The sequence below is a fragment of the Canis lupus genome, chromosome 18 (assembly GCF_011100685.1).
Source record: "Canis lupus familiaris isolate Mischka breed German Shepherd chromosome 18, alternate assembly UU_Cfam_GSD_1.0, whole genome shotgun sequence".
NCBI classification, from domain to species: Eukaryota; Metazoa; Chordata; class Mammalia; order Carnivora; family Canidae; genus Canis; species Canis lupus.
Window position 1 is genome coordinate 37582840 of NC_049239.1, and position 20961 is coordinate 37603800.

Genomic DNA, 20961 nt, shown 5'->3' on the forward strand with positions numbered 1-20961 from the left:
GAAGCCCTGCAGGCCTTGTACATGTGTGCTGCCCACCCTTCACCCCTCCACGCCAGCTAATGCCCCCCCCCTCCGCTCCCCTCCTCTCCTCCTCAGGACTCCACACAAGAGTGACTATCTCCAGGGCTAGGCCATGGCTCAATCCAAGTAGCATGTGACTCTTCATCTCAGAGTTGTGAGTTCAAGCACCATGTTGGAGGTAGAGATTAGTTAAAAATAAAACATCTTTAAAAAAAGAAAGAGACTATCTCTGGGAAGGTAGAGATGACTTAAAAATGAAAAATTAAAAAAAAAAAAAAAAAGACTTTCCTCCATTCCCAGATCTCTTAAAGTGAGTTCATCCCTATTTGAATCAGATTACACCTGCTATTCTCTTTCATAGCACCCTGGTTGACCTTCACATTACTGTATGTTTGCCTAGGGTTACATATTTTCTCCATGAAAATACTATATATATATTCATTTCTGTTTCTTATTTAATACCTACCTCTTCCCAAGATCCTCTATATTCCATGGGAACTAGAACCTATCTGTACATTCACTGCCCTGTCCCCAACACTTGGGTCAAGCTTGCAGATGGTATCGTAGATGCTCAGTAAATATTTGTTACATGAGTGAATAGGCTAGGCTGTGTGCTAACCATCATGAGGGAGCCGAAGATGACAGATACGCATCCACAGACCACGTGCCAGAGGAACTCGGCCTATAGTAGCTGTGCTATGTCGGGAACACAAATGACTTAAGGCGAGACAACGAATGTCACGGCCAATTCTTCGAGTCCTGAGGAGGGAGCATTACCTCTAGACAGGGAAATTAGAGGAGAGGCTGCGTGGGAAGAATATTGTGCCGGGCATTGAAAGAAGGGAAAGCCTACTCAAAGGCACCAATGTGGGAGAGTGGGGGATGAACGTGCAAAAAGACGTGTGGACCAATTTAATTGGAGCATGGAATACATCAAAACAGAAGACAAGAGACTGGCTGAAAAAGTGACACTGGATTGCCGAGGACCTCGTTTAAGAGGGGGCCGTGTTCTGGAGGCAGTGATGGCAGACAATGACTCAACCCAGCCTTTGAAAACATGGAAAAAAACATTTCTTTTCAGATATGCAATAAAGGAAGAAATAATAGTACAATAAACACCCCTACGCTTCCCACCAACATTCAACAATTAACATTGGGCCTTATTGCTTTATATAGAGATATACAGATACATAAAATAGAGATGTAGATATAACTGTGTGTGTGTGCATTTCAAAATATGAATTACTTTTTCTTGGCTCACTCTTTCTTTTTTAATATTTCTTTCCTTTTCTGAACCACTTCAAAGGAAGTTACAGACATTAGGACTCTTTACTCTCAATCATTTCTCCAAATATTAAAGGTGTTTTTCCTTCCTAGTCATCATATCAGTATCCCATTGAACAAATCTAATAATTGCCTAACATCATCTACTACCAATCCATTTTCAGATTTCCCCAGTTCTCCCCCAAATGTCTAAAAAGCTATTTTTGTTGTTATTTTCCCCAGAACCAGAACCTAATCAAGCATGTGGTTTTGTCCTTTAAGCTTTTCAAAATTTAAGACCATCATCCGCCTGGCCCTTTTTTAATGACATCAATTTCCCTTGATCTTTAAGTCTTGTCTTCTAGAAAACCAGTTGTCTTGTAGAATGCCTCACATTCTTGGTTTATCTGATGGTCTCCTTGGAGGTGTTGTTTGACCAGTTCCTCCAGCTTCTATAAACCAAAGGTTAGATTTGAAGGCTTGATTGTGTTCAGGAGTCAGCATTTACAGCAGGAAAACTTCGTTAGGCAATGCTGTGTGATTCATGCTGCAGCACACCAGGAACCTCATAACAGTATTGATGGTCCCAGGGTGGATGATGCGAAGCTGGATAACTGGGTTAAGGCGGGGACAGCCACATTTCCCTACTGTAAAAGTATCTCATTCTCCATTATGCTTGGCAAATAATCTGAGGGATGTGCTTGGCAATGCAAGTCACATTTTTGTAGCTGTTTAGTTTTAGCAAATATGTTCAAGTGCATTTAATCACAACAGCACCCTGGTACGGTTTTATTACTATTTAAGAGAAGTGAAAGCTGAGGCTTGGACTGATTGAATGACTTTCCCAAAGTGACCGAACCAAAGTAAGCAGCAAAAGCAGGACTCAAGCATAAAAGGGTTCACTTTAAATGTTTTATTTATTTATTTATTTATTTATTTACTCACTTACTTACTTACTTATTTATTGCAAATAGGGCACCTGGGTGGCTCAGTGGGTTAAGCACCTGGCTTTGGCTCAGGTCTTGATCCCAGGGTCCTGGGATGGAGCCCCACGTCAAGGCTCTCTGCTCAGCAGGGAGCCTGCTTCTCCCTCTCCCTGTGCTGTTCCCTCTGCTTGTGCTCTCTCTCTAATAAATAATAAAATCTTTTTAAAAACATCATCACAAATAGCCTACATCTAACTGCAGATTTTCCAAGTATATTCTGTCTCCATAATTCAATATTTCTCTCCTTTATAGCCACATTTTCTGAAAAATAGTATTCTTTACGTTCTTGATACTAGAGAGCACAATGCCAAGGAAAAGCAATTTGTTTTATGAGCTTTAACAGGGCTTTCTGTTGTGGGTTTTAAACTAGCAAAATGTAACAGGTGACTGGATTGCCCAAAGCTTGGTTTGTAACAAGAGTTCACACCATCTACTTGTTCAATAAGCTTTGAATCTGTGACTTTCACAAACGTGTGAACAAAGTCAATAATGCTAAAGCCATGCCAAATACCCTTAGGTCGGGAAGAGACACCCACCTGTAGAAGCACACATACAGGCAGGGCTCTTGAGTCTACGTTCTCCTCACAGCGGGGCCAACAACTCGTGGGACAGAGTGAGGAGTGTTTGCCACATGGACTGAGAAGACCCGGGCCCTGAAGCCTCCACCTGGCCCATCTCAGGGACGTCCCTGGAGGCTCTTGATCTCATCACAAGAAGGAACTCAAGGACAGACCAGACACAGGGGATGAGCAGTGCAAGCAGGGAAGTTTATTCAAAGTGCAAATTACACTCTGGAGATGTGTGAGCAGGTGGGCTCAAGCACTCTGGGGGTTTGTGTGTCCTTTATTGACAGCTGTTAGCTAGGGGGTGGAATGTTACTGGAGGCAGAGATTTCTTAGAAGCAGGAATTCGTACCTTTTATTCCTTGTTTGGTCAGGGGTTTCTGGCCTTCTTTGTCAACCAGCTTGGTTTGATCTGGTTTCTTGTGGGTTTGGGAGTGCTGCCAGGACAGGCCTCTGACTTTAATAATGGAACTGGCCACGACTTCCCCTTTTCTGGTCTCCAGGTAACCTGTTAGAACCTAGCTAGCTGCCTAGACTAACACTTTTCACCTCAAGGACTCTGGGCCCTTAAAATATTTTAAATGAACATGAGTGATGATGCAAAGTGCAACATGCTGGTACGGGATGTTGGGGAGTCTGCTGGAGGGTTCCAGAAGTCCTTGCTGTCTAAATTTTAGGAAACCTGGATGAATGGTGGGTAGTAGAAGGAAGTCACAGGCTTGGTGCAGAAGGTATTGATAGGTTTCATCTTCACAGAGGATGGGTTGGAACCCCTGGGGCACTATCACTTGTAAATGAAGTTATGGGGAGTCTGGGAAAGACAAATTTGACAGGAAAATTGAACAAACAAGATCCAAAAAAGCAAAAGTAATAATATAGATGCTAGTGGTCCTAAGAAGGGCAAGAGCCAGGTTACGGAGGGAAAGGTCTCATGTACAGCATTCCAAATATCATGAGCGGTGGCAGCCCCTTTGGCCCTTGGACGTAGCCATTAGGGTCATATAATTTTGTGATGTTTTCTTCCCCCTGTTCAGTGGTATAGATGTAAGTACAACGTGTTCTGTTAACGACAACACATACCCCACCTTGTTCAGCCAATAAATAATCTAAAGCCAGCCTGTCGTCTACTACCCCATTGGCTAAAGATGGATAGGACTTGGGAGAGATCAGAGAAATGCGATGCAGTGGGGAAAGCTAGCCTACTATCAGATCTTGCAGGGTGGTGTCTGAATATGCAAGTCGCCAAGGAGCTAAGGCTGCTATTCCAGCCAATAGAACTTCTAGTGCCTTCTGCTTCTCGTGTGGGGGTGGGCAGAATTGTATACTTAGGCTCCAGGGAGCAAGCGCCCCAATGTTTTAGGTTATCAGCGCATTGAAACTCTCAGGCCAAGGAGGGCAAAGTAAAGATTGGCCTCTATAGATTGTGAGAAGGACGACAGATAAGGAGATAGTTGGGAGGGGCACATAGGCTATGGACTCATTTGCTGTTCCCAGCTCCTGGAGCTGTTGGGCCCATCTGGGAGAGTTATTATGCATGCAGCTGAGGAATTGAGGTCCCCCACCGGCCCCCCCACCTGTATCCTAGGGAACTAGAAAGTGTGGTTGTGAAGGGAGAAATTAAACAGTAATGCTGAGTGGTGACCAGCTAGGCCATGATCCACACCACAGATATATTAGGGTTTTATTTGAAAGGGTGGAATTGGCACACACCCATCCTAAGCAGGCTAAGCGTGCCACATTCCATGCTTGGAACTGAGATGAGACACTGGAAAATTGTCTGATGGTCCAAGGGTCATTGGCAACGTGAGGTCCACAGACTACCGCTAGAGGTGATACTATTGGGCAGCTGGTCATCCTTTAGGTTTGTTTTTATGGGTTGAATCATTGGAGTTATCTGGAAGCGTGGCCTTGGAGCTTAGGACTAATTGGGATCCAATACCTGAAAATATTGGGGTGGTGAGAATAGATAGGCCAACATAGATCCAATTAGGGCTGATGAGACTCCCTTCTAGGGAAGGGGAACTTGGACCAGTATAGTTTTTTTGATGGAGAGTTATATTCGGAGAATGAGCAGGATAAAACAAGGGGTAAGAAGAGTCTTCTTGGGGATGTAAATGACAAATCCAGCAGTTGGAAAAGTGATTTCCCTGGGAGATGATGTTGAACCCCTCCGTGGACCTGCCTAGGTTAGAGCAGTAATGAGAATGAGAAAAAATAAGACTTTAAGGGTCATGTCTGAGTGTTAGACTCAATAGGAAAGATGTTTTTTGGTTGGTTTTGTTTGAAGGAGGGGAGTGGTTCAAGGGTGGTGAGAAAAACAATTCAGAGATCCAAGTAGGCAAAGGTTTGCAAGGAGGAGAAACAGTGTAAAGAAAATCCAGATCATAGCTAACAGTATGAACCAAATATTCATAGTAGGATGTCGGTCACTTATCTCTACAAAGACATAGTATAGATTTCCCACAGGCTTCAAAGGAAGAGGACGGAATGTCCTCAGTCTTCAACTGTGACTACTCTGAAGCCACTAGTTTTATTCTAGACAAATGAACCCAGCTAGTTTTATGCCTTAAAGCTTAGCCTCTGTTGGGGTGCTAAGAAGAACCTGGTAGGGTCTCTGCCATTTGAGGTCTAATTGATCTGAAGGTAAACCCCTCCTTCTGGGTCTTTAATAAAACCATGTCTGGGCAGGGACAGGTTCTTTCTTGGACACCGGTAAATTTGTATTGCCATAGTTTATGATAACTCGATTACCTGTCCTAGACTGATTAAATGCTTTATAAATTCATGGGTTTCAGGAATCCTTGGGTGGCTCAGCGGTTTAGCGCCTGCCTTCCACCCAGGGTGTGATCCTGGAGTCCCGGGATTGAGTCCCACATTGGGCTCCCTGCATGGAGCCTGCTTCTTCTTCTGCCTCTGTGTCTTTCATGAATAAATAAAATCTTTAAAAAAAATTCATGGGTTTCTGAATCAAATAGCAGATCTGCTATTAAGAAAGGCCTCTTATATAGCATTTCAAAGGGGCTGAGTTGGAGAGGTTCCTTGTGGGGCCATTCTCATTCTCAAGAGGGCATGAGTTTTGTCCAGGGTTCTGAGGTTTCCTGACAAAGTTTGGCAAAGATTTTTTTTTTTAAAGATTTTATTTATTCATGAGAGACATAGAGAGAGAGAGGCAGAGAAACAGGCACAGGGAGAAGCAGGCTCCCCGTGGGGAGCCCGACGTGGGACTCGATGTGGGACTCGATCCTGGGTCTCCAGGATCAGGCCCTGGGCTGAAGGCAGCGCTAAACCGCTGAGCCACCCGGGCTGCCCAATTTTTTTTTGAGTGTTTGATAAACCCTCTTGACTTTCCCGGAGGATTGGGGTCTCCAGGCAGCATGAAGGTGATAATGAATTAATTCCCGATGCAGAAGACACGGCTCGAATCACCCTTGCAATAAAGGATGGGCTGTTATCATTCTGGAGAGACTTTGGAAGCCCAAAGCACAGGATAATTTCCTTTACTAGAGCTTTAATTACCTCCTGAGCTTTTTCTGTTCAAGCAGGATGAGCCTCTATCCAACCAGTGAAGGTGTCTGCAAAGACCAGGAGGTATTTCTATCCCTGAGATGGGGGCATCTGAGTGACGTCTATCTGCCAATCCTCTCCAGGGTATGTGCCTTGTGTTTGGATGGGCTGGAGAAGTGAAAGTGGTCTAAGCCCTCCCCCAGAGGGGTTCTTATGACATAGGTCACAGGTCCTGGTGACTTTCTTGATCACCCATGACAGGACAATTCCTGACAAGACTCTATTAAACTAGGTTAATGTGTCTCTTCCAAATGAGAGAATCCCTTGATGATTTTCCATTGGGATGCCTGAGGATACACCATCTTCTGATCCTGTGTCCGCCGTCCCTTGGGATATAGTTGGTAGTCTTTCTGCTGACTCCAACTTATTTTCCTTTTTGTATATTGGGGCCTTTGTTGGAAGATTGGCCCATGAAGAAGTAAAGCTGCCTGTATTGGGAGTTTGGAGTCCTAAAGGCATCTTTTGGAGTTTTCTACGAATATCCGGAGCTGCCTGGTTTATGAGGTCTCTGGACCAACCAGCCCTTTGGGGTATCTGGATCTACACTGGTGAACTTTCATAGCCCTTCTACCAGATGGGACTAAAAGAATAGGATTGTCATCAGGTCCTTGGGTGATCTCCCTCACCTTATCATAGTTTACTAGCTTGATGATACATCTCTTTATGATCTCCAGGAGGCATAGTACCATGTGATCCCCGAAGGCTAGTCCCTGCTACCCAGGCTGATAATTACAATTAGGGTCTATCTGAGGTACGGCGGTCATTCCAACTGGATATCTGTTAGGCTGGGTAGCATGAAGGGCATATACAGGGTTCTTCTTCTGCCCAGATGTGGAATTGCTCCTCTTCCTCCATATGGCAGCAATGAGAGAGAATGCCCAGGTCATTCCAGGTTAGATCAAAAGATTGGAGTCGGGCTCCTGTATTCCTTAATAAAATTTGCTAAGATCCTCAGAAAATTGGCCTAAGTACTCATGGCACTGTCTGAGGTCTGACATCAAAAAGCGAACATGGCTCTCTGTGGTCCCCTGAGGTCTACCCACCACCTGCTGGAGGGGACAGAGGAACTTTTTCTTCTTGCCTGAGTCCAGTAAAGGAGGGTAGATCAATTGGAGGGTGGGGGATTGGTTGTTTGGGCTGGAGCCAACGGTGTTGGGGTGTTTCCTGAGGGGAGCTATTGCAAGAATTTCTTTCTGGGGCCAAGGCCTAAATGACCCCTTCCCACTATTCATGTTTTACATTGTCAGGGTCATTCGGAGAGCCATAAAGGCTTGGATGTAAGGGATCTCTACCTACGTTTCTGTCTCTTGTGGAAGAGATAGACTTACAATATGGTTTTATAGTTAAGGCTATCATTTTCTGATCAGACCTCACCTCTAGCTTATATGCTGGCCAAGCAATGTTATGAAAGAAAATAAGCATTTTCGTATTTAGGTTTCTAATGGGAGCTGATCCCAGTGTCTCAAAATACTGGGCTCCTTTGAGGGAAGCCTTTGAGGATGGGAAGCCTTTGAGGGAAGCCTTTGAGGATGGAGGTGGAATTTCCCATTGTCTTCAGGGAGAGTTGACTCCTATAACAAGTAAAGGAGCAACTAAACCAGGGTTCCTATTTTCAGAAGCCTGGAGTCTTATTTCCCTGAGGGAAGTAAGTTTCTAAGGAAACTGATAGCTCAAATGGGTACTCTTCTAGAGAGTTCCAATGGCAAGTGGACTGTGGGCATTCCCAAACTGCTGTCCATTCACCTCTGTAATCATACCTGTGGCCAGCATGCTCTGTGATGACCCAGCAGCCCTGGCTTCCCTGGAGCCCAAACCTTTTTCCCACACCTGCAATCCCAGGAGTGACAGACTTCCTGAAGACTCCAATAGAGACTATGCCTGATAATTAACCCAGATGTCCCACGATGGATCCCTCTGGAACAGGCATCATCGTGATTTCAAGATCTCTGAAAATCCCACTTCTCTTGTTCTGAGAGGCCTCTTAACTGTTGGTGGCAAACGATAGCCACCAGGGATGGGGGTCCCTTTGACTGTCTAAATATTTCCTGTATGACCTGTTGGTTTCTCCCACTTTGTGCTCAGTAATGGTGAGACTAGCCTCTACTTTCCAGTTCTCTTTGCATCCCTGAATTACTGGGGTAGGGTCACATTTAATTAAGTGGTAAGTAAGGCATACCCTCAGGGAGAGATCTCGCTGAGTGGGGTCCTCTGCCAGGGAGTAAATGACTTGTGGCTATTTTATGGTGATCACTGTCTGAGTTGGCAGTCATGCGGGACCTCTGCGATAGGGGACAGACTGTCTCATAGGTCTCCGTCCCCCACCAACAGCGGAGAGTGCAGAAGTAGGTCCAAGAGGAAGCAGCTGGAGCTAGGCAAGATGGACCGAGAGGCAGATTCCCGCAGACAGAGTCGGCCTAGGAATACCAGACAGTCGCCTAGGGACCAGTGTAGAAGCTCGCGGAGTGCTGTTTCTGTCACCTGCACGAGTGACCATGGAGCACGCTCTTAAATATCTCCATTTCTTCTGCTGGAAGTCTAAGACGAGAGGGCTGGGAGCATGGAGGCTCCGCCCTGTATGTACATACCCAGATGAGCCAAAGTTTTAATGACCAGTAAGAGGGAAAGACCCTTGGGGCTGCTGCACGTCCTGGGAAATACTCTCTGACACGTCCATGCAACTTTTGGTCACTTAAGAGTGCCTTTCAACTGCAAGGAGCAAGTGTCCCTTTATTCTTCAGCGCTGAAGAGGAGTCTCTCATAAATGCTAGCAGACCATCGGGTTCCCAGGTAGACCAGAGCAGCAGCAGAGCCGAGGAGGAATGGTGATGGACCAAGCAGCTCTCCAGCACAACGGCAGGCGGGCGCTGGGGACTCACCGGTGGGGACTCACTCATCGCTGGGCGCCGTCACCTCCGCCCGCCTGCTCCCCCAGACGGCGCCGCCGGTGCACTGGGGAGCCCGGGGCCCTGAGGCCTCAGCCCGGCCCGCTGCAAGGACGTCCCTGGAGGCTCTTGGTCTCATTGCAAGAAAGAATTCAAGGACAGACCAGACACGGTGGATGGGCCGTGCAAGCAGCAAAGTTTACCCGATTGCAAGCACGCTGCGCGGCTGGGAGAGCAGGCGGGCTGGAGGCAGGACCGACGCCGGGGCTTGGGTTTCTACCGTTTATTGACAGTTAACGAGGCGGGGATTTCTTGAAAGCAGGGTTTCACGCCTTTTCTTCTGTATTTGCTGGGGTCGCGGGGCAGGGCGGGGGGCGGGGGTGACAGCGGGGCCGGGGTGGGGGGGTCCAGCCTTCTTTGTCAGCCAGCCGGGGCCAGTCTGGTTTGATCCGGTTTCCTGTGGCTTTGTTTTGGGAGTGCGGCCGGAAGCGGCTCTGCCTTTCCTACAGCTGCGCTGGCCGCGACTTCCCCTTTTCTGGCCTCCAGGTACCTATTAGAACCCAATGTGCTCTAACGAGAGCCTGCGGACAGTCCAGGGCCCCGAGGGAAGGGGTGTGGTGCGCTGATGAGCAAACCCGGGACGGAGTCCGGTGCATCCTGGGTCCAGGAGGGAACCGGGGAAGCTGACGGTGGACCCCGCAGGAATCCGGGCCTCCAGCTCCCAGCCGGCTGCCCGGAGGCGGCCCTACACAGGCCGCGGCTAACTGCCGAGAGTCCCTCTTCCAAACAGGAAACCACCGGGGAGTCTTAACTCTGGAGCAGCGACCCCTACACCGCCGCCTACGGGAAGGATCGCTCTGCGGCACAGGACTCGCTTTCGACCTACCCAGACAAGCTGGGAGCGAGCGGGCACGCCCCCTGGCGGGCTTCCCGGATTCTATTGGCTGCCTCCAGCCAGCCCCTCTCTGCTATTGGTCAGCGGCGCCAAGCTTCGGCGGTCACAGACAGTATCCGGAACCAATCGTCTCCCAACCCCGTCCGGGCTCTCCGCCAACGTGTGAGTGACGTGCACGCCAACCAATGAGAAAGGCAAGTGAGGCTGTGGCAGCGAGACGCCTTCCCTTTTTCCTCAGCTCGTCCAGCAAATGGCAGCAAAGGCTGAGCCGCTGACACCAACCAACCACCAATCCGTAAGGGCGGAAACAGGGACGCAGCGCAGAGCGACGGGAGGGGGTGACGTGGCAGTGACGGGGTCACAAACTGAAATGAGTGGCGGAAGCCCTGGCCAATGGGTGACCGAATTGGCCGGACACTCTGCGGTCTCGACTGCGGGAAAGCACCAATGGGCTCGCACGCGAGTCTGATTGGCCTTCGCCGAAGCCAATCAGCGGCGCGCCTGGAGGGCGCGTCCCACCCCGGGCTCTGACTGGGCGGCGTGCGCTGACAGGCCCGAGAGAAGTGCCAATGTCCTGGGGGCCCTCCGCAAGTGACGCTCCGCGGCGCCAATCGGCTGCCTCCTTCCCGGCGGCCGAGCCCTCCTCCCGCGGCGGGCCTGGCGGGGCGGGGACGCGGTGCGGCCGCGGCTGATGCGCTAGCCGTGTGGGGCGCTCCGGGCGGCGACGGCGGCTCTCGTAGGCGGTTCCGGTCCTGTGTCTCGGGGCGGCGGCGGCTCATGGCGGCGACGGAGCTGAGAGGGGTGGTGGGGCCGGGCCCGGCGGCCATCGCGGCTCCGGGCGGCGGCGGCACCGGTCCCCCCGTGGTGGGAGGCGGCGGCGGCGGCCGCGGAGACTCGGGGCCGGGCTCCGGGGCCGCGCTGGGCACGGTGACCGCGGCGGCGGCGGCGGCGGCGGCGGGCGGCCCGGGCCCGGGCGCCGGGGGAGTGGCGGCTGCGGGCCCGGCCCCTGCGCCGCCGGCGGGGGGCTCCGGCGGCTCGGGCGCCGGGGGCTCGGGCTCGGGCTCGGCTCGAGAGGGCTGGCTCTTCAAATGGACCAATTACATCAAAGGCTACCAGCGGCGGTGGTTCGTGCTGAGCAACGGGCTCCTGAGCTACTACAGGTAACTGCTTCCGGGGCGCCGACCCCACCGCAGCCCCCGGAGCCGGCCCGCCGCCGAGGTCGCCCCAGGCCCGTGTCCGCCACCTGCGCGCGTTGACAGCGGGCGACGCGAGCCCTCCCTCGCGAAAGCGAACGCCTTGGGCCTTCCCCCTCGGCTGGGCTACCCGCCCTCGGTGCAGTACCTTCCCCTGGATCCCTGGCCTTTCCGATTGTTCGGAGAGCGTCTCCCCTCCCATTGTGTTCCACCGGCACCGCGGTGCAATGATGAGTTCTGCGAGGAAGGCGCTGTTGCGGGTGCGAAGGGGCGCGTGGAGGAGAGCAAAGCCCAGGCGTGGCTCTCAAGGAACTTAACTGTGCAAAGTCCCAAGCCTTAGCTGTCTCTGCCCAGGCTCCAGAATTCAAGGTTATCAGCAGCCCTTGATGTACCCGCCGTTGCTCTCTCCACGTTCAGGCACAAGGACGCCAGGCACAGGGTGGCCTCGGTATCCACCCCTTGTCTCCCTTATCTCTCCCAGACTTGGCATCTGCTTTCACCTTCTGGCCGGCCCGGAGTGGAGATGTGCACTCTAGTGCCGCTTTTATTTACGCTGATCCCACCTCCCCGCCGGTGGGAATGATTTCAGTGGTCTATCCAGTTATTTCTGGAGTCGCTTCGGTGGGTTAGGTTTAAGTTTTATTAAAAGAAGAAGCCATGTCTTTGGTGTAGTGACTTCTGTTCTACGGTGTTTGTTTTGGAATGTTTCGTATATATTTATGGTGACTCACAGTCTTGCCCTAACTGGAGCATGCTTTTTGGCTACTCGTGTTCCTAGAGACAGGATACAGGGTTTGGGGACAGGACATAAACATTTCCCATGTGCTGGACAGTGTGGATGGTTGCACTGACTCCAAAGGATAATCCAGGGGGTCGGGAGACATTCCCATCTTACTGATGAGGAAACCGAGACCTAGCTGAGCAACTTCTCCCAAGGTCTTAAGGAGTCAGGATTTGAAACTAGTTCTCGGGATCCCTGGGTGGCGCAGCGGTTTGGCGCCTGCCTTTGGCCCAGGGTGCGATCCTGGAGACCGGGGATCGAATCCCACGTCGGGCTCCCGGTGCAGGGAGCCTGCTTCTCCCTCTGCCTGTGTCTCTGAGCCTCTCTCTCTCTCTCTGTGACTATCATGAATAAATAAATAAAATCTTTAAAAAAAAAAAATGAAACTAGTTCTCTTCACACCAACATAACCTAAAACCCAGGTTAATGTTACATGAATCAATCAGATAATAGAGATCATTGCTTGCCTATAGCAAGTAAGTTTCTAGATCACATTTACAATGTGTACTTTATACAAAATGTATAAAAGTCTCCTTTAAGAGAGACTTCTTAATATCATGGCATTCTCATTGAAGTCTTTTTATAAAGACCATTCCGTTTGAGACCCCACGTTGTTAAGAACACCTCGCCCTATTTCTCCTCTTCTGCAGGTAGTTACTCTACCGCCGGGAGAGTTAGGGTGAATGGGTCTTTTCCATCAACTCCATCGTATCAGCTCTTAGTGAATTTTGAGGGGAAATTGAAGGTGGGAGTTGAAGTAAGAACACATTCTTATCTAGTCTGACAGTGGAAAACGCCTTAGCACGTCCTCACAGCTTCAGCCACATTGTGAACAGTTGTATCATTTACATTATTATATTCAGAACTGATTTTAATTTTAACCTTTCTAAGTACTCATCCAGGATGATCAGTTTAAGATTAGATCGCAAATCTAATCTAATCTAATATTTTTAGTGTATTCCAAAGTTTTCCGCTACCTAAGTTCCTGTTTTCCTGTTACACTGGCCATCATTCTAATGTTCAATTGATTCATATCCTAACTTATCTTGTAAGTCACTATTAACATTGATTGTTTATCTTTAGAAGTTGTGTATCAGCTGAGGGCCTTACTTGTGTGGTCATATTTCCTCATTCAAGTTCTTACCAGATCCACTTCAGGCCAGTTGATTCTTTGATCAGTACCAGTCTTAATCAATATTGATCTTGGCTGGACATTAAGAACTTACATGTTGCCATCTCTTCATGTATTTGTAACCACTTTCAACTTCTCTCTTACAAGAGCTAGTGGTACCTGTCTGACTACAGATCAAGCTCCTTCTAAAGCACACCAAACCACATGTTGGGAAATGTGCATAGGCCTGTCTTTGCCAGCTAGGATGGTTCCACCCACAAACCAACCAGGCAACAGGAAACAGTTATCAAATCTGTGTACTACCTTCAAAATCACATCAAAGTGCTTCCTACCAACAATATTGGTAGTTTATTCTTCTTAACAGAATTATTCAGGTCCCCATCTCCTTAGGGCTATTTAGCTAAATTGTCATTCCTCCTGCCTTTCATGCCTCCAAAACCTGTCATATCCTCCATTCACCTTTTACAAAATACTATTTTCTTTTTAACTGACATCCTGTACTTCCAAGACCCATTATCCTGTGATGAATTGTCCTGATGGGCTTTGGCGGGCCACTTCCCTCTTTTTACCCATCCTAGTCTTCCTTATGTACACAGTTACATGGATATCCCATTACTTAAAAACCATATGTACAATTCCAGCTTTCCCAGATGCATGGTGACAGAGCCCTAGCATTCGTTTTCCTGACTAGCTTCCGGAGACTGAGTTATTAATTTGGCTGGCCTTTTAAGGGTGCTTTCTAGTCAGAAAGTACCACTTAATTAATACTGTAGTGCCTGAAGAACTTACCTTGCACTCTGAAAATCATACCTTTCCAGCCCGTACACTAATCATTTATAAACATAGGTGTATCTGCCTGAACCCAAGAGCCCCTGAGTCAAGCCTGCCTTACTTCTAGGGTTCCTTGGTATTTCTAAAACTGCTACGGACTTTATGTGATTTGAGAAGCTCCTTGGGTTCACGAAGATGACCCAGGCAGAAGAGATTCCCTAGGAAGTGGCTTGTGAAAAGTACCAACAGATTGTGAGGAATGTGGTACAAAGTCCAAGTAGCACCTTTGGAGGAGAAAGCCTGGGAGAGCTGGCCTGTCAGCTGCGGATCTGAAATTCGGCCTGCATTATTCATAATGTAACTGAAGCTTGGGGGTGGGGGGGAGGGGAGGTAAGAATAGGAAAAAAACGGATTCACATTACAGTGTGGCAGGTGCAGACGGTAGAAAATGGCTCAGGCCATTGAGGACCCCCCACCCCCACCCCCGGCCATCCCATACTGCTCATTTGTGCATTTGGGGAAGAAAAACCAGTTTCATGTGACACACTGAACAATAGGAAATCTGTCTTCCTAAGCACAGTAAACACTTTCTCAGACATACCAAGTCTTAGTTTCTGGAGATGGGGTGTGTGTCATTTCTGGCATGCAGGAATTCTGGATGTGCCAGGTGTGTTGGGCCACTTGGCTCCAGTGAAAGGGAAATGGCTCTGCTCTGCACTTTGGCAGTTGGCAAAGGACTTTGACCTCTTTATGTTCCAAGTTGGTCAGGGAAAACTGTGGTCTCAACATGCAGGTTTCTGGGCATAACCAGCAGGTAGTGGGAAAATCAGCTCAGTTTGCAAGGTATACTCGATTGTGCTAACAGCTTGGTATTTTATGTGAAGTAGCTTGTTGCCACCAAGTAGTGATGCAAAGTTCAAAAGTTAGTCTATTAATAGAACTGTCAGTAGAGATGGGGAAAATTTTTACACCCAATCCTCTGAGAACAGATTTGCTGAATCTTTCTTAGCTATTAATAGGATGGCTTAGGAGTCCCTACCAATAGAGGTCAGTGGATCTTTGGAAAGAATATATTCCCAAAAGATTATACTACCTGGTGACTCTTCTATGATTATTCTTTCTTAACTCCCCCAGAAGGCTAGTTTTTCCTCTTTCTTATCATTTGTGCTGTAGTCAATATTTAGTACCCTGAGCATCTCAGTGCTCTTTATGCTTATGCAATATAATTCTAAGCATAGTGTGACAGTTCTCATTTGGGCTGAGTTGTAGTTAGGGAGGGGGGCGCGGTGGTTCAGTGTGTGTAAAATGGAGCTATTCTTCCTCTGAGGGAGTGAGATTGTTATAAAAAATTATGTTGCATGAGTTTATAAACCTCTATTTTATAATTATAACTTGCTAAATAAGAAGTAATCCCTGACTACAAAAGGGCATGAGGGAACTTTATGGCATGATGGACATGTTCTATATCTTGATTGTGGAGGTGGTGACACAATTGTATACATTTGTCAAAATTCACTGCATTATACACTTAAAATTGCTGAATTAACATTGTATGTCGTTAAACTTCTGTGAAGGCTATTTCTAAAAAGCCGAGGGTGAGAGGAACAGCAGAGCAATATAGTCTGACTCAGAAACCCCACTTAATGTCTGTGAAAGGAAATCCCAACTGGTCGTTTCTGGAACTTTAGGGAGCTGTGTAAGGGAAATCGTAGAGCTTGCTGTTTCCCAAGGCTGCTGTATTTTTGGAAGGCTTAGAGCTACGAGAAGACAAGGAAGGATAAACCACCCATCCACTTTCCACTTGGCTTGCCTTTGTCTCGTTATTGCAGGTCAAAGGCTGAAATGAGACACACCTGCCGGGGTACCATCAACCTCGCCACAGCCAACATCACCGTGGAAGACTCGTGCAACTTCATCATCTCCAACGGGGGCGCTCAGACCTACCATCTGAAGGCCAGCTCGGAAGTGGAGCGGCAGCGCTGGGTCACCGCCCTGGAACTGGCCAAGGCGAAGGCTGTGAAGATGCTGGCAGAATCGGGTAGGGAGCTTCCTATTTGCCCCTCCTAGACACTATCACCATCTCCTAGATGACTCAGGCTTCTCCTCATTATGCAACATTTCTCCTGGGTTGGTGGTGTGCACCTGGGGCCAGTTCTGTCCTGCAGGGGTCATCAGGCAGTGTCTGGAGGTGTTTTTGTGGTTATAGCTGAGGGACGGTGGTACTCTGGGCCTCCAGTGAATGGAGGCCGGAGAGGCTGCTAAGCCTCCTCCAGTGCACAGGACAGCCCTCCCAACAAAGAGTTATCTGGGCCCAAATGTCAGTAGTACCGAGTTTGAGAAACTCTGTCCTAGAGCCATGATGGTTGTCCTTTTGGCTAATGCCATTTGACTATCTTAACATTTCGAGAAAGAAATATTTTATTGCTAGGGCCATCTTATGATTATTACAACTCATGGTTTGGTTCTATCTTTACTTCTTTTTCTCATGGTGTTTTCTTACTTAAGGATCTTTTAATGGAGTTGAAACAGACAGTCTTTGTAGATTGCAAGAAACATTATATGGGATACTTTCCATGAAAACTCTTCATTTTGCTACCTTAATTTCACGAAAAAGAGCTATCTAACCAGGTTTTGATTTTTCTTCAAGGAAAATCGTAGGATTTCCCGTAGGATAGGGAATAGGCAATAAGTAGTGCCCCACTTATTGATAGTTTAATCACATTGAGCTCATCCACTCAGAACTGACCAGGGTGATTACCTGCTGGTTTTTGTTCATCTCTTGTTTTTTTATCCCCTGTCCTCTCCCACACCGTATTTAATATCTATTAAACAGTGAAAGGAAAATTCACTGCTTTGTGAGGTTTTTTAGTAATGGGTTGTATTTTGACTTTAGTCCTGCCTCTTGGACTAGCAGATAGGGAAGGCCTTTTCTTCTTTCTTTTGTTTTGGTTTGAGTGCCGATGTTAGCTCCCCCAAAGGAAGTGACATTGCTAAAAGAGCATTTTGCAGTTGCAGAGTGTTGGGTATAAATGTAATAGCGAGAGGTACAACATAGCTCTCTATTTGACATACTACTTGGAGGGTCCTTTCATAGAGAACCTTGCATTGCTTTCAATGCAGGGGTGGCTTTAGTGTCAAATAAATTCATCACAACGTTCCTGAGGTCTCCTTTGGAGAAGGTAAATTTACTGAGTCTTTTGGTGATGTGGACATTATTTACAAAGAGCCAGACTGTGATTCTCAACCCACTTCATACAGGGCTTGCCCATCACCCAATGGATGGTGGTGGATTTGGAAGTAATGATCAGCTTGGACCAGATTGGAATCCTCAGACTTGAGTTACAAGGCTCATCTGTTCATTTCCAATCCCAGGAGCCATTTAGCTTCTCCATTCTGTCTTGCAGGGATCATTGGTTGTCAAACATCAGTGTGCATTGGAATGGCCTGGGCAGCTTATTCAAAATGCAGGTTCCTGGGCCTTGCTTCACATCAGCCAAATCGATTTCTGGGGTGGGGCCAGAGCCTTGGCACCTTGAAGAAGATCCCCAGGGGTGGGGGATGGGGAAATTGAATGTAGGTGGACAGACTTTTAGTTATAAGTAAATATTGGGGATGTAACATGCAACATGATGACTACAGTTAACACTATATGGTATATTTGATAATTGCTAAGAGAGTACATTGTAGAAGTTCTCATCACAAGGAAAAAAACATTTTTTCCTTTTTGTGTGTGTCTATATGACAAGATGGATGCTAGTAAATTTTTTGTGGTCATCATTTGGCAATATATGTTGGTCAAATCATTATGCTTATACAGTGCTGTATGTCAGTTATGACTCAGTAAAACTGCAAGGAAAAAGAAAAGCATGAGTGAAATACATGCTTGCACTTGTGTGCCCTGGAGGACAAAAAGGAAGGACCACCCTGGGTGTTTGTGGTACAGGTGGGCTGTGGACCGCATCCTAGTCATGTTGTCTGGTGATGGCAAGCTCTCAGGTGATCAGAATGCACAGCACGAGGCCTGCTGGTTTAGTTGTGGACAGAGCTGGCGGGGTCTGACTCTTAGCTCTGGAGTCACTTAAGGAGCCTTATCACTCACCTTTTGGCTCCTACAGATGAGTCAGGAGATGAAGAGTCTGTCTCACAAACGGATAAGACGGAGCTCCAGAATACCCTCCGGACGCTGTCCAGCAAAGTGGAGGACTTGACCACATGCAACGACCTGATAGCCAAGCACGGCACGGCGCTGCAGCGCTCCCTCAGCGAGCTGGAGGCCCTGCGGTTGCCTGCTGAGAGCAACGAGAAGATCAAGCAGGTCAACGAACGGGCCACACTCTTTAGGATAACATCCAATGCCATGATCAACGTAAGTGCAGATGGCGCTTGTGTGGCCTTTTCATTCTTTCCCTCTTCCAAGGGTAATTCTCCCCGGATGCCAGGGAAAATTGTCATTGACAAAGCACAGAACAGTAGGTCCTGCTTCACTGCTCAGGGGATTCGAGTCACATTTCTTGTTGCATGAAATAGAACAGGCTGCACCAATGGAATAACTTTCACACTCTGCTCTGACAGTCCACTCCAGCCTGGGAATGAGTGAGGAGTCCGGAGGTCTAGCCTTACTTCTGCAGCCAGCAGGACCTCTGATGGTGATGGGAGTAGAGTCTCCTAACCTCTGTGGGTTGTGGTTTTATTTATTTGTTCTTATCTAACTTGCTTTGTTCTTATCTTATCTAACTTGTTCTTTGGATGTGAGTGATCTCCATGGATCCCTTCCACTGCCGTGTGTGAGCTGCAGGTACTTTGCTAGTGCATTCTGGCCTACAGTGTGGTAAGTGAGGCCAGCCAGGTATTAGGGAGAACTTTATAATACTAGTTAGTCCCATCTGTAGTCCTTGATTTCAGAGGTAGTTCTGGGTCCTGGACAAAGTGCTCAAATTTGGGTACTTTGCTTTCAACAAGAAGGGACCGGTGGTCCTGCCTCCTCATGACTCCAGCTTTGGGTGGCTGTTGGTGGCGTATGGAATGCTTCAGTTGCTTGAGCACTGGGCTCTAGGTAAACTCAGAGCACTGCGGGCATCTGGGATATATTTCAGATACTGGCTGATAGGTATGAAGTGAATACATAGTTTAATAAAACACTACTGTCTCAGGGTACCTGAGTGCCTTAGTCAGTTGAGTGTCTGCCTTTGCCTCAGATCATGATTCCGGGATCCTGGGATGGAGCCCTTGTCAGGCTCCCTGCTCAGTGAGGAGTCTGCTTCTCTCTCTCCCTCCACCCCTCCTCTTCTGCTTGTACTCTGTCTCTCACTTTCTCTCTCTCTCAAATAAATTAAAAATCTTTTTAAAAAATTAAAATAAGATAAACAGCACTGTTTCTTCTCTACTGGTGACTGATTCTCACCTGGCAAGTTGTTTCAGTTAACTTGCACACAAAAACACCAGAGGATGTGTCCTAAGGCAAGTGAGAAGAGTATTCTGAGAAAGGAGTTATGCTGGTTTTTCCCCTGTCCAATTAAATGGGATGATATTACTTCACTGGGGCCAGATTTTCCCTTGTTCAGGAAGTGATACTAAGACGTCTGCTTGGAACTAGTTTAGTCCACGTGGCTTCTAGAGATCAAAGGTCTTGTGACCAGGGGAAAATTCATTTTTTCACACTTAAAACCCCTTTGTTAATAGAAAGTTGTGATGACCTTGACTTTCATATCATTTGCCGAAATGTTGAACGTTTTCTTCAGTGCTCTGATTCACACACCAGGTAGAAGAGACTAATCATTTTTGTCCACTTAAGGAAGCTCAGCTATCTCCCAGGACTGGTCTGCCGATCAGCACAAATGCTGGTGTTTCTAATGCCTAATCATGTGCTCTTTTTCCAAATTGTCCCACTTACTTCTCAGTGACTGTGTGCCTGTTTTTCAGGTCCTCTTATGATCAGGAGAACCTCATAAATCAGACAGGTCAATTGACCAATAGTAAATAAAGGTACTTTTTAAATGGAACAGCTCAGGAGACAACAGTCTCCTGACACTGGATATTGCCTTTATCCCTGCTCCATGGCAGTTCCTCTTCTCCTCTGATGTGGAAAAATTAACTAACTCAAACATCTCTTGATTAAAAAATTTCTCATAAAACTGAAACTCAGTCTGGATTTTTCTTTCAAAGAAAGTTCCATCTTTGTTCCTTGGGGAGTTGTTCTTCCCCATGTTGTAAATGTTTAGAGTTTATGTCAAAGATAATCCTTGGGCAGCCCCGGTGGCGCAGTGGTTTGGCACCGCCTGCGGCCTGGGGTTGTGATCCTGGAGACCTGGAATTGAGTTCCACATTGGGCTCCCAGCGTGGAGCCTGCTTCTCCCTCTGCCTGTGTCTCTACCTCTCTCTCTCTGTCTATGAATAATTAAATAAAATCTTAAAAAAAAAAAAAAGAGGGATCCCTGGGTGGCGCAGCGGTCTGGCGCCTGCCTTTGGCCCAGGGCGCGATCCTGGAGACCCGGGATCGAATCCCACGTCGGGCTCCCGGTGCATGGAGCCTGCTTCTCCTCTGCCTGTGTCTCTGCCTCATTCTCTCTCTCTCTGTGACTATCACAAATAAATAAAAATTAAAAAAAAAAATTAAAAAAAAAAAAAAAAAGATAACGATCCTTTGGAAATCAGAGGTAAGTTCTGTTTTTTTCATTCTCTTCTCTCCAGTGCACTGCGTTTGCCTCCCTCAGAGCTGGTTGCTGCTTGAAATGTTTTTTTTATCCTTGTGTTGTTTCCTTGATATTTTTTAGGTGATAGTGCCAAGGCCTCAATGTTGACATGCTAACTTCACCTCTCAAAACAGGCAGTTTTATCAAAGGAGGAATACATTTCACTCAATTTCTTGATTGCCCAGGACATAGCTGTTCTTACTACTAAGAAGAATCTAAAA

General features: G+C 47.5%; 1 protein-coding gene across 1 annotated transcript in view; it reads left to right on the forward strand.

The window, feature by feature from the left end:
- Window positions 1-10936: 10936 nt before the first annotated feature.
- The window catches only part of OSBP (oxysterol binding protein), a 34483-nt gene continuing 24458 nt past the window's right edge, over window positions 10937-20961 (forward strand). The window contains exons 1-3 of the mRNA XM_038563166.1: window positions 10937-11334; window positions 15881-16089; window positions 18167-18417. Coding sequence (XP_038419094.1) covers window positions 10952-11334; window positions 15881-16089; window positions 18167-18417 — 843 coding nt within the window. The 5' untranslated portion in view covers window positions 10937-10951. The remainder of the gene's footprint in view (window positions 11335-15880; window positions 16090-18166; window positions 18418-20961) is intronic.